The following is a 12,176-nucleotide window of genomic DNA, read 5'->3' on the forward strand; positions in this document are numbered from 1 at the left end:
CCATAATTAATATGCTGAGTGGAATCTCAAAAAAACTTATATCACTGTTTCCCTCTCCTAAGGAAACTGTTTCCCTCTCCTAGGGAAGCTTTCCTGCCCCCACCTAATAGTGTGCTGAACTGGACAATGTTGGCACATTTAGACTGATTCTGGACAGAACGTCTGCATGAAGGAAGCCCTTCCCTCATTATTCAATACTCCCCTGTGAAATAGTAGTAATACAAAAAGGCAAGTACATTTTTATAAGAACACCACTGTATTCCACAAAGCAAAAGGAGCAAGTTCCCACATGCCATCTTTTCCTTTTGATGTAGGCACAGGGAAAAAAAAACATGTTAAATGCTCCCAGTCTTCAATCTTATTAATGTTTTTTTTTCAAATAGGACTTATAAGTTATGGTGAAGCACCTGATTCTCATGTCTGTTTTGGTGGCCCTCTACTACGTGAAACTATCTCTGCACAAATATAATGAGTCCCTATAACAAGCTCCTCCAAATGACAGAAAGATTTACAATTTAGACCGAACATATGTTGCACAAGCCAATATGTTTGAAAATATAAGTGAAAGCAAATAAAAATGCTACCAACAACAAAGAACGACCACGTGGATAGAGCAGCTCATAGGTATGCTTCCTTAGGGGTCCTTTTACTAAGGTGCGCTAAAAAATGGCTTGCGATAGTATAGGTGCGGGTTTTTGGTGCGCACTGATCCATTTTTCAGTGCGTCTGTAACAAAGACCTTTTTAAAATGTTTGCCGAAAATGGATGTGTAGCAAAATCAAAATTGCCGCACGTCCATTTTGGGTCTGTGACCTTACCAGCAGCCATTGACCTAGCGGTAAAGTCTCACATGGTAACCGGGTGGTAATCAACTGTGTGCATCTGATACGCATGTTCAAAAATAAAAATTATTTTTCAGCCGCGCGTATTGCACGTGCGCCAAAATGCTCCTTCCTGTTGTAATTTCTAATTCTTCCTTTCTCTAATTTGTTTTTATTGCACACCGCCTGATGGTGCACTGCGCTTTATTTTGTTATGTTTGGTATACCGCAGTAATTCACGTCAATCAAAAATAAAATACAAAACAAAAAATGAATAACAAAGTCATGACAGCTGAGGAGGCAAAAAGGGTATGAAAATGGTCAGTGCAATGAAAAAAGGTCACACTAGCCCTGTACAAAATCCTAATAAAGGCACAGTGATTTGGCATCAAACACTTGATAATAGGAAAAGGACCATCTGAAAACATCTGTCTTTCCATCTGAAACAATGTATTAATCTACCATCTTAATGTGAATAAAGCCATGAAGAAGAAATTCAGCACAGATGAGTTAAAATACTAGTTAATAATAAATAATTTTTTGTTTTCTTGGATGGGCAGCAGTACAGAAATTAAAATAATAAATAAACAGCTAAAACAAAATCATTCAGATTTTCTTTTGATTCTAAGGAGAATCAACAACCGGAATGCAGGGAACTCAAATGAGGTTTTTTCAAAATTAAGAATCGCTCAAAGCACCCAAACTAGCTAAGAATGAACATAAATTAGGATTAAACAAAAAGATACACAGTGTTAAGACTAAGGGGTCCTTTCACTAAGGTGCATGCTGATTAGCATGCACTAAATGATAAGACACCCATTATATTCCTATGGCCTTCTTATCATTTAGCACACCTTAGTAAAGGGACCCATTAACCTCCTTTTAACTATGTATTTCTCTTTTCCGGAATTAATGATCACCATTATGGAACAATGTGAGCCACACTGAGCCTGCAGATAGTTGGGAAAATGTGGGATACAAATGCTACAAATAAATAAACATAAAGGAATCCTGTTCAGAAGGAATGGATCCTCAGAAGCTTAGCCGAGATTGGGTGGCAGAGCCGGTGGGGGGAGGCAGGGCTAGTGCTGGGCAAGACTTCTACAGTCTGTGCCCTGAAAATGGCTGATACAAATCAAGGTAAGGTATACACAAAAAGTAGCACATATGAGTTTATTTTGTTGGGCAGACTGGATGGACGGTGCAGGTCTTTTTCGGCCGTCATCTACTATGTTACAATGTAAATTGTAGCATCAGAGCCAACATATAAGGGAAAGGTAAAAGGGACTTGATATACCACCTTTCTGAGGTTTTTTTTTGCAACTACATTCAAAGCGGTTTACATATATTCAGGTACTTATTTTGTACCAGGGGCAATGGAGGGTTAAGTGTCTTGCCCAGAGTCACAAGGAGCTGCAGTGGGAATAGAACTCAGTTCACCAGGATCAAAGTCCACTGCACTAACCACTAGGCTACTCCTCCACTCCAAGCTGATAATTGTTAACAATACAGCATCTGACTGCAAATCAGCTATTCTCAACCCTGTCCTCATTAACCACCTGGCCAGTCTGTGTTTCAAGACACCCTTAATAATGGTGCAAGAGACAACATGCATAGTTACTGCTCATATCTTCAAAATCAGAATAACCAAAGAAGTCTGAGAAGCACTGTTTTAGATCCCGGAGGAGTGAAGAAGCCCATATATTTCAGGCTTCAGACTGTTCTATTCTCTGTTTCACCATATGGCTGCACCACCTATGATGTGCAGATGGTGGTGATATCAAGAGTGACAGTGTTCAAGAAAGCATAGGAGAAGCAGAGCATTCCTGGTTATCAAAAAGGGAAGAGCTAAACATCAATTAGATTCTACAGCATTTCAGCACACAAGATGGACTTTGAGTGCTTATCTTCTGTCGTATTCTTTGTTTCCATGTTTCTCAACTTTACTCATTCATTGTAATATAGTAACACAGTAAATGCATAGCAGATAGATCAAGACAAACCCATCTAACTGCCCACAAAATGTTTAGGGTTGTATTTGCTTCTCATGCACCCAACATTGGCAGGGCACATAGAATTCTTAGATTTCTGAAAGGTATGCAGAAAAGGGTTCTTTACTTAGACACTGTGCAAAGCAGTAATAATACAACCACAACAAAAACCTAAAGCTGATATAAGCTAACATCTAGGAGTAGGGAACAAATACAAATATAAATTACAACAAATAATTCCTCTCTGAAAAGGGACAAACTAGTGGAGGATGAGGAAGAGATATGGATACATCTAATACTGACCCAAGGGTAGCTAGTGTTAGCAGGAAGACTATTCTGACAAGCAGATTACCAAGCTTGGAAATCAGGGGGTGAAGCAACCAGGCAAAATCAATTGGCTAGAGGCTAGATTTGGGAAAGTTTGGCAAAATTGCCATGTTTTGAGGGCAGATTTAAACCCGATATGTCAGCTCAGGTCAGTCAGTAAGCTATTCCAGAACAGCTCTTGTACAATGCTCCCTCCTTTGGTGAACAATGCTGGAGCCACTGTGCTACCCATCTTCCCATCCCTCTAGCAGTCACTTATTTTTCCCAACGGTCTGCCCGGCACCATCACCTTTACAACACCTTGGGCCTTATTTACTAAGCAGCACTAAGGGCAGTTGCGTTTTTAGAGCGTGTTAAACGCCAGCGCACCTTAGCAAACAGGGCTCCCTTCTCTCTACCATCCTGCTCAGTGTCCAGCATCTCACCTCTCTCTCTCCATACCCCTCTTCCCAATCCCAGCACCAGAATATATCTCCTGACCACTCTTCCCTTGCTGCCCAGGGGAGTCATCCTGGTCTTTTTCCCCTCCCTTTGTGCCCAATTGCATTGCCCCATTTGGCGTTCCTGCCTCCTCCTCCTCCCAACAGTCTGATCCTTCATCATCACAGACAAAAAGGTCTCCCACTTCTTCCTAATGGCAGCTCGGCATTACATTCCAGAGTCTTCTGTCTTCGCAACAGCTCTAGCACAACATAGACTAGTCCTCCTCCTATTTTGGTGGTAGCAGCAGACGGTGGTCCACACAGGAGATGAAGCTGCACCAGCACCTATGTTCTGAAGCAGGCACCATGTTCTGCTGCTTCTCATCACATGAAGGAACATCAGGCTTAGCTTGACTTCAGCCTGCAAACATGGTGTGCAAGAAATGGAGGGTGGAAGCAAGGGAAGCAGACAATAAGTCTTTAAGCATGGCACCTGCTGCGGTTAGCTATTTTTGCTTGGCAAAAAAAAAACCGAAGCTATTGATGACCCATCTGTACTCGTTTTTACATTATTTTTTAATTGATATATTTTATTCTGAACCACTTAGTCTATATAAAAGTGGTATATCAACTGCAATAAAACCAACTAATCAGATAATCTAAGAATGTGAGAGAAGTTTAGAATCTCTCTAAATTCTCAAACACGTTTTAACTTAGTTTCTGCTTGGCTTCTCCCCACAGACCGTCCTCCCTATAAAGGCTCAAGAAGCCCATTCCCACACAAGGAAGGTAGGTGAGGAGACGAAATACGTGTGAAGACTCGAGAGAGACACTCCTACTACACACCCCCTTCCCTTCGCGTTGCAAATGAGAAGGGCAAGCCCCGGCTACCCCACATCCCCCGCTGCGCTCTCACCTTGGACTCGATCATCTGCACCGCAGAGGTGGGTACTGGTGGTAGAACAGCCGCCGGGAGCGTGTCCTCATGGAAAGGGGCCGTCTCTGGGAAGGTGTCTATCGAGGCAGAAACAGAAGGAGGGGGCGGCGGGGGGATCGTCGAGTTTGTTAGTAACGCCTGCAGGCTCGGGGAGGGCGTGCAGTCAAGGAACGGGAGAGTGGGGGTGGCAGGGCGAGAGGGACCTGGGGATGCCTCTGCTGGACACGCCTCCTCCACGTCAAGCATGGGTGGGATCCCACCGTCCTCGTTGTCGTCAGACATGTGGTGGTGGTTGAACTGCAAAAACAAAAAGGGGAAAGAAAAATCAATGACAGAAATCATGGCGGAGAACAATCTGTCAATAAAGTTTATTGAATCTTTTCAATGCTGAGTGCTGGTCCTTAAATATGTGTAAAAAAACAACATCTTGAATGTGGTTCACTACGAACTGCAGGGAACGACGTAGGGGAAGAGGGATTACTCTTGCTACACTCATGTTTCCCTGTCCTCACCCTTATCCTCCTTGCCTTGGCCTACGATATTCATCCTTTCTTCCCTACTCCCCTAGAATGCACCCTTCCTTGTCAACACCTCCCTCCATCTCTAGCATTGCATTAAACCTTGCTACTTCCTGAGCCCAAACATTCACCGCACTATGGATTCCCCCCAACGGCCAACATTCATTCCTCCTACTCCTCACTACCTCCTTCTTGAGTTACCCAAACATTCTCACTTCCTTCTCAGTCCAACACCCCAGAAGTCATCACCTTCCCATTACTTACGCCTTTCTTGTCACCCACTCCCCAGTATTCACCCCCACCACTTGCCTGGTGCTGTGCTACTCTCACTCCCTCTGAGGGCCTCCCTGTCTGTAGCCACGCCCCTTCCTGTCCCTATAGCAACACAGGGTGGGAGCCTCAGCACACTAGATCATCTGGCAGGGATGAGCATGGGAGGCTGCAGGATTGGCACAGGCCTTGCATCCAGCTATAATACAATTTGCTACAGTTTGCTGCCTGCCAGGTTGTGGTGCTTTGTAAGGGCGAGAGGAGCAGCTGAAAACTAGGTTTTCAGCTTGTGCTGCCATCCCTCCTAGCAGCCCTGTCACTGGACAAAAGCAACACACTGGGTCCCTTTGGTGCCCCCCCCCCCTTTCCTTTCGGATGTGTGCCCTCAAGAGTTTTAGACTGGCTTATAAGGGTGGTGTACCCCATCTTGCCCCCACTACTGGCTTGGCACCTAGGACATTTGCCCTTCTTTCCCACCCCTTTCAATAAGCCTGTGGCCTAGACTAATTAAAAATAGTGTTGCCAACCTTGTGTTAAGTAGTAGTAGTAGAGACCAAAAAAAACAGCTTTTATTTGCACAGCGGTGTGTGTGTTCCTCTTCCCCTGAGGGCAAAGTTGCCAGGTATTACCTAAATGTATAGCTCAAGTCTCTTAAAAACTAGCCATATTTCCACACCCAACAGGGGCACACTCAGGCTTTAGCTGTTAGCAGGGCCCCTCTGCTGCTGAAATCTCATTGCTGAAGACTTCAACTCGGCTACAGCTGTTCCCATGGACCACAAAACAGGGTAAAAAAAATATGTAGAAAACTGATTCATCAACCTAAATTTTAACAACCCAGAGAATTTTGTCCCTTTTTTGTTGTCATTTCACTTGTACTGTTTTCCTTATTTTTCTAATGTTGGTTTTTATTTATATCTATGTTTTCTTTTTTCCCCTCCTTATTTGTCCTTTTCTATGCTCTTTCCTCTGGGCTTTCACAATGTCTCCTTGCTTCTTGCACTCTGTCCTAATACTCTTGCTCCCTTTCCTCCTACCCTCCAGCCACTCTCTTACCAGAGGCATAGCTAGGTGAGGTCCAAGGGAAGCAGCTGCTCCCCCAAACAGATTTTGAATAAAATGGCATCTATGCAGATCATTCCTTCAGCTTCACACTGACAACTATTTTACAAAAGGTAGCTCCCTCTGACATTAAAGCCTGGCTATGCATCTGTCTCTTCCCCCCTCTTTGCCATCTGTAATTCTCTCCATCTTCCTCCAGGCACCTTCTTCCTCCTCCCAGCATTCTCCCTCCTTTCTCAGGGCACAGTCTCTCCTATTTTCCACTTTCTCCCTCCAGGTACTCTCCTTTACATCTTTTGTACTGGGTATTCTCTTACCTTTTCTCCAAGCCCCCTCTCTCCAGGCCCCCTTCAAGCATTATCTCTCCACGTATTCCAAGCTCTTTTTGTGTTGTCCCCCCCCCCCCTTAGGCACTGTGTCCCCTTTTTCCCTTCCTTCAGACACTCCTTCTCCTTCCTTCTCTCTCTCTCTCCCCCTTTCTACTGTCGAGGCACTCTTAACTCATCTCCAGTCTCCTTTCCCACCTTCAGGCACCCACTTCTCCTTCTCCCTCTCCTCCCAGGTATTCCCTGTAGTATTCTCTTCTCCTCCCAGCACTGAGTTTTCTCCCTTCTGAAAAATAGTGTAACCAGAAATGATTGGCTGTTTGACACCTCTCCTAGTTCTCCTGTTATTAGCATGGGTGGGCCTGACTTCAGATTGGAAGGGTCATGGCCCAACCGTGACTATGTCTTTGTTTCTGGCAGGGGTGGTCTGACCATATGGGCAATTGGGCAGTGCCCGAGGGCTCAGGAGCTATAGGGGGCCTAGTGGCTCTCTCTCATGTATAATCTGGTCAACCTCCCACCCAGAAATGCTGTGCAGTCATCCCGCACCTATCTTAATCTCCACTTCCCCAACTACAGGAACTTAAGATACAAGCTGCTCTTTGCCTCTTCCTTTTGCTTCCTGTGTCCCCATTATTGGAATGCTCTGCCATCAGCGTTAAAAAGAGACATCTGATCACGGCCTATTCAAGAAATCCCTGAAGACCTACCTATGTGATCGTTCATTCTCCTCAGCTGCTTGATCTTTTGCATCTCCACCTCCATTCCCTTGCAGTTTTCCCTCCCTTCCCCTTATCTCTCTTTTACTCTGCTTTGCACTAGTGCTGTTTGTTGCACTTTTCTCTTAATATTGTGTGCCACATAGAGCCTGCCTTGGTGGGATTATGTGGGATATAAATATTCAAAATAAACAATAAATAAATAAACATGGGAAGTGCCTTGGGAAAATGCCCTGGACTCCGGCAAATGGTGAAGAATTTTGATGGAATCACAGTAGGTTCAAGAGGGATCAGCCCCCTAGAATAGCTGCTGATCACAAGGCATGCTAGCAAGACTGGAACTCTCTCACACAGCCCCCAGGGGCAGAGAGGGAGGGCTGGCCCTAGATCAGAACTAAGAACCAATAGGGAAAGCTCACAAGGAGTCAATCATAGGATACTGCAAACTATAGGGATAGCAGCCCTAATACAAAGTGCTATCTGTTGCACAGACAATACAATTGAATACAAATAATACTCATACTAAATATACATCACAATATACTCTGCCTTCATGAATATGGGGCATAACAAAACCACTGTAAAAAAAAATTTAACAGTATGTTAATATCTAGCAGTTCATCCTTAAAGATGATGCTATGATTTCAGGACAAACAAAAAAAACAGCACCACGGGCCTTTAAAAATGGAACACAGTTCTTTAATGAATGAGCCTTGACAAATGGACGTCATCACTGTGGTGAGTTACCATTTTTGTTTTGATTAATTATCCATTTATTTTCAAATTACTATATAATAATATATGAGTGTTAAAATATTAAATGCAATGTTAAAATATTAAATGCTTAGGTGTTTATATAGGCTTATATATGTATGCTTGATGAGTCTAAATATTAATCTTTGGTTTTATTCATTATATGTTAAAAAAAATTTTAAAAATATATTATTTCTATGTTTTGTATTCTATGTAGACCCCTGACGCAGGTGCTAGTCACCGAAACACGGCCCGTGTCGGGTCTTTTTGTCAAGGCTCATTCATTAAAGAACTGTGTTCCATTTTTAAAGGCCCGTGGTGCTATTTTTTTTTTTTTTTTGTTTGGACTTTAGTTTGTACTTCGTTCCCTCTCTTTTGTTATAGCTATGATTTCAGGGACATATAGCTGAATGCCGTCAGAAACACAAAAGACAGGAAAAACAGAAATTAGCAAGACAAACAGACACTTTGGAATTCTTTAACATTATGCAATTCTAAAAAAGCAATTCAACTGACCATTTTCTCTGGTAATTAATGTAGTTCTTCAGAAGCATGTCTACAAGTCAGAAAGCAACAGCACTGAGAGATAGCCCTTTATTTATGTAACAGAATCAAGATAAAATACATTCTCACCATCAGTGCAGCTGGTCTTTCACACAGTAGAGAGAGCCTTCCTCACACTCAGGAGCACCAAACTGTCAAATATAAATCCTGGAAATTAAATCCAGTCTACAAGTGGTCAGTGAAACTGGTCATTTATTTTAGAATTGCGTAAGGTATCTGTCATGGGCCAAGGAGAGTGAGCCCTTGGGCCGCAGCCAAGAAGATGCTGCCTACTAACCTGAAGGTTAGATTGGCCCTGGCTGGCTCCAAGTGAGTCCACTCAGGTGAACTCTAAAGCAGGCAAGCCAATAGAAACCACAGAACAAAGGATGGAAGTGATTCAGGTCTCTGCAGGCAAGCAGGTTCAGATACACATGGAACGTAAGCAAGGTTTGAGAGAATCCAAGCAATCCAGGAGTTGGGGCAGGCGGTAGTCAGGGAAGTGAGGAGACTAGCCTAGGTAAACCATACTGGAACTGAGGCTAAAGACATACTGGAATTGGAACTGGGGGTGAACTCAAACTGACTGAAGACATACTGGAACAGGAACTGGAGATGAACTGGAACTGTGGCTGCAGACGTACTGGACTGACCACAGGACATGGTCAGTGAATTGCTTTTTAGATTTGCATAATGTTACTGTTTGGCAGTTTGTGTACATAGAGGCTCATTTTCAAAGCACTTAGCCTCCCAAAGTTCCATAGAAACCTATGGAACTTAGCCTCCCAAAGTGCTTTGAAATATGCCTCATAGTGTACTATGCCATACTTTTTGTTAGTGTTTTTTAGGGTTTCACTCTAGCACTTTTGGGGAAAGTAATGAGTAGAGAGGTGTGGTAGCCATTTAGTCCACTTTTAAAGGTAATCAATAGAAATAAAACATGGAAAAGAAAATAAGATGATACCTTTTTTATTGGACATAACTTAATACATTTCTTGATTAGCTTTCTAAGGTTGCCCTTCTTCGTCAGATCGGAAATAAGCAATGTTGGTAGATGACAGTATATATAAGTGAAACATCAAAGCATTTCAGTGACAGTCTAACAGGATGGGGGTGGATAGGTGAGAGACAGGAAGAGGGACAGGTGAGATATGCATGGAGACAGGAGGGGTGACAAAGCAGTACAATTTATGGTTTATAATGGGCTAGAAAACCCAGATCTTTGTTAAGTCCTGTCTGGTGGGTGTCAAAATATTTAATCATTCTGACTTCAAAGGTCTTACATTCCTGTATTGTTTTAAAGTTCCCTTTAGGATTCTTACCATGAAATCACTGGTACAGTGTTCTGGTTTTGTAAAGTGCTGCCCCACAGGCGTGACATCTTTGTTAGTACTGGCATTTTATATGGTGTCTATGTAAATTAAATCTCTTCTTTAGCATCTGACTTGTTTCTCCAATGTAGCAGCCTTCGTTGCATTTTTTACACTGAATGATATATACCACATTGGAAGGTGAGCAACTGAAATATTCCTTAATGTTGAATATTTTTCCTTTGTGAATGACCATGGAGTCCTGTGAAATGTTTTGGCATAGTTTGCAGCTGGATATATTGCAGTAAGTAATGAAAGTAATGAAATTTGTAAAATGTCAAATAAATAATGTCTAATAAATAAATAATAAAATGTATAGTAATGAAATTGGTAAATGTCTATGGTATTGTAATATTCACTTGTTTTAAAACTGTTGCTAGAAATGAACTAAAATAATTCTCTGCTTTTTGTGAGCAATTTTCTGCTATTAATATTTGTCTTATTGATCAGCATTGCCATCTTGTGGGTGAAATAAGCATTACATATATGACATATAGGGCTAATTTGCTTTCTGGTATAAGGGATTTTTGTGGGAAGCAGATATTATATGAGGAATATTAAAACATTTTTAATTGTTTATTGATTGGAAATATTTATATGTAGAGTGGCTAATCAAGATTGCTTAGGGCATGGGATGTTCCAGTGTGGATGTCTAGGCTAATCTGGTTGGGAGCCAGATTACAGGTCCTGTGGGTCTGGATCTGACAAATTGAGTAGAGAGGCTTGGTTTGACTGATAAGAAGGGAGAATTGGGAAATATTTCCCCTGGGGAGGGAAACAAGTGCCTAGGCTTTTTTGAGGCTCTGCTCAGCATATTAATAATGGGGAAATCAGAAAAAGTAAGTCCAGGACCCTCATTTTCAGGTCAGAAGCCTACATGAGTTCTAATCATGTTGTTGAATCATGTAAATATTGGATAAGTGGAATGGTTTCACTAGAAATAATCTTCACTTGTATTTTCTATATGAAGGATCCTTTAGAATTGAAACACGTGCATTCAAGAGCAGTTTTAGGGGTATGTTTACTAAGGCACGTTAGCATTTTAATGCGCCTTTAAAGTTAAGGTGCATTAAAACGCTAACATTCCTATAGGCGTGTTAGTGTTTGATGTGCATTAAAAACGCTAACGCGCCTATAGCGTGCCTTTGTAAATGCAGGCTTTAGGAAAAAACAAAAAGGGGGTTGCACAAGATTCATGGAAATTATGCTTTTAAATCTTTGGCAAGGTGGTATTTCTTTACTAAAAATTCATTGTAATAATATATTAAAGGGACCATATTATATCTGTGGCTATGTCTTTATGTGTATGGTGTACAGCGCTGCGTATGCCTGGTAGCACTATATAAGTGTTAAGTAGTAGTAAATGCAGGAAGCTTTTTATGTTTGTGTTAATGTGGTTAGAAAATTAGCATGTGTGTTAATATTGAGATTGATGAATGAGCACAATTTGGTAAAAGACCTCTCATTAAATAGCTATTAATAATAGAGGAAAGGAATTATAATACTAAATGCATTATATGCAAAATGTGTGTTTGTTAAAGAACCTAAGTACAGTTTATTGCCAGAGAGCCCAAGAGAAAAGCTTTTGTGCACTAAAAGTTTATTTTTGACACTGAACTTTCTATGTACAATAATTAGATAATCTGGGGAGGGACGAGCCATTCTCCTTTTTGTCTGAGTGTCCTAATTAAGTAATTGGGAATACTACATTGATTATGTTGCTTGGCAACTTTTCTAAATTTTATAGCCTGGGGACAGACTAATTAAAAAAAAACTTAAAAAAAAAAAGATTGACACCGTTTTTTAATGTTAGATTCTACTAGTAGAACCAGTGTCTTGAATATCAAAGGAATTCCCGGACAATCTCTGCAGCAGTTACTTGCACGCTTATATAGCAGGATTTGTGTGAACATGGAGCAAGAGAAAAGTTATCTCTGCCTTTGTTGCCTTTCCAAAAAGAATGCGGTTAGGACCAATGAATGGAGCTTGTGATGTTTTGCAGATAGTTAGTAAGGTGAACTTTAAAAGGAATGTGCCATTAAGATCATCGAGATATCAGACAAGGTTATTACCATACACTGCCACTGCGTCAGAAAGACATACAGTAGTTTAAATTA

At 41.6% G+C, this 12,176-nt stretch overlaps 1 protein-coding gene across 1 annotated transcript in view; it reads right to left on the reverse strand.

The window, feature by feature from the left end:
* LOC115462357 (leucine-rich repeat extensin-like protein 5) overlaps positions 1–5,309 on the reverse strand; it is a 112,350-nt gene extending 107,041 nt beyond the window's left edge. Inside the window, exons 1-2 of the mRNA XM_030192366.1 lie at positions 5,281–5,309; positions 4,478–4,795 (exon numbers count right to left, since the gene is read on the reverse strand). Of these exons, the coding sequence (XP_030048226.1) occupies positions 4,478–4,780 (303 nt within the window). The 5' untranslated portion in view covers positions 4,781–4,795; positions 5,281–5,309. The remainder of the gene's footprint in view (positions 1–4,477; positions 4,796–5,280) is intronic.
* Between the last annotated feature and the right edge of the window lie 6,867 nt (positions 5,310–12,176).

Source organism: Microcaecilia unicolor, chromosome 2, assembly GCF_901765095.1.
Source record: "Microcaecilia unicolor chromosome 2, aMicUni1.1, whole genome shotgun sequence".
Taxonomy (NCBI): domain Eukaryota; kingdom Metazoa; phylum Chordata; class Amphibia; order Gymnophiona; family Siphonopidae; genus Microcaecilia; species Microcaecilia unicolor.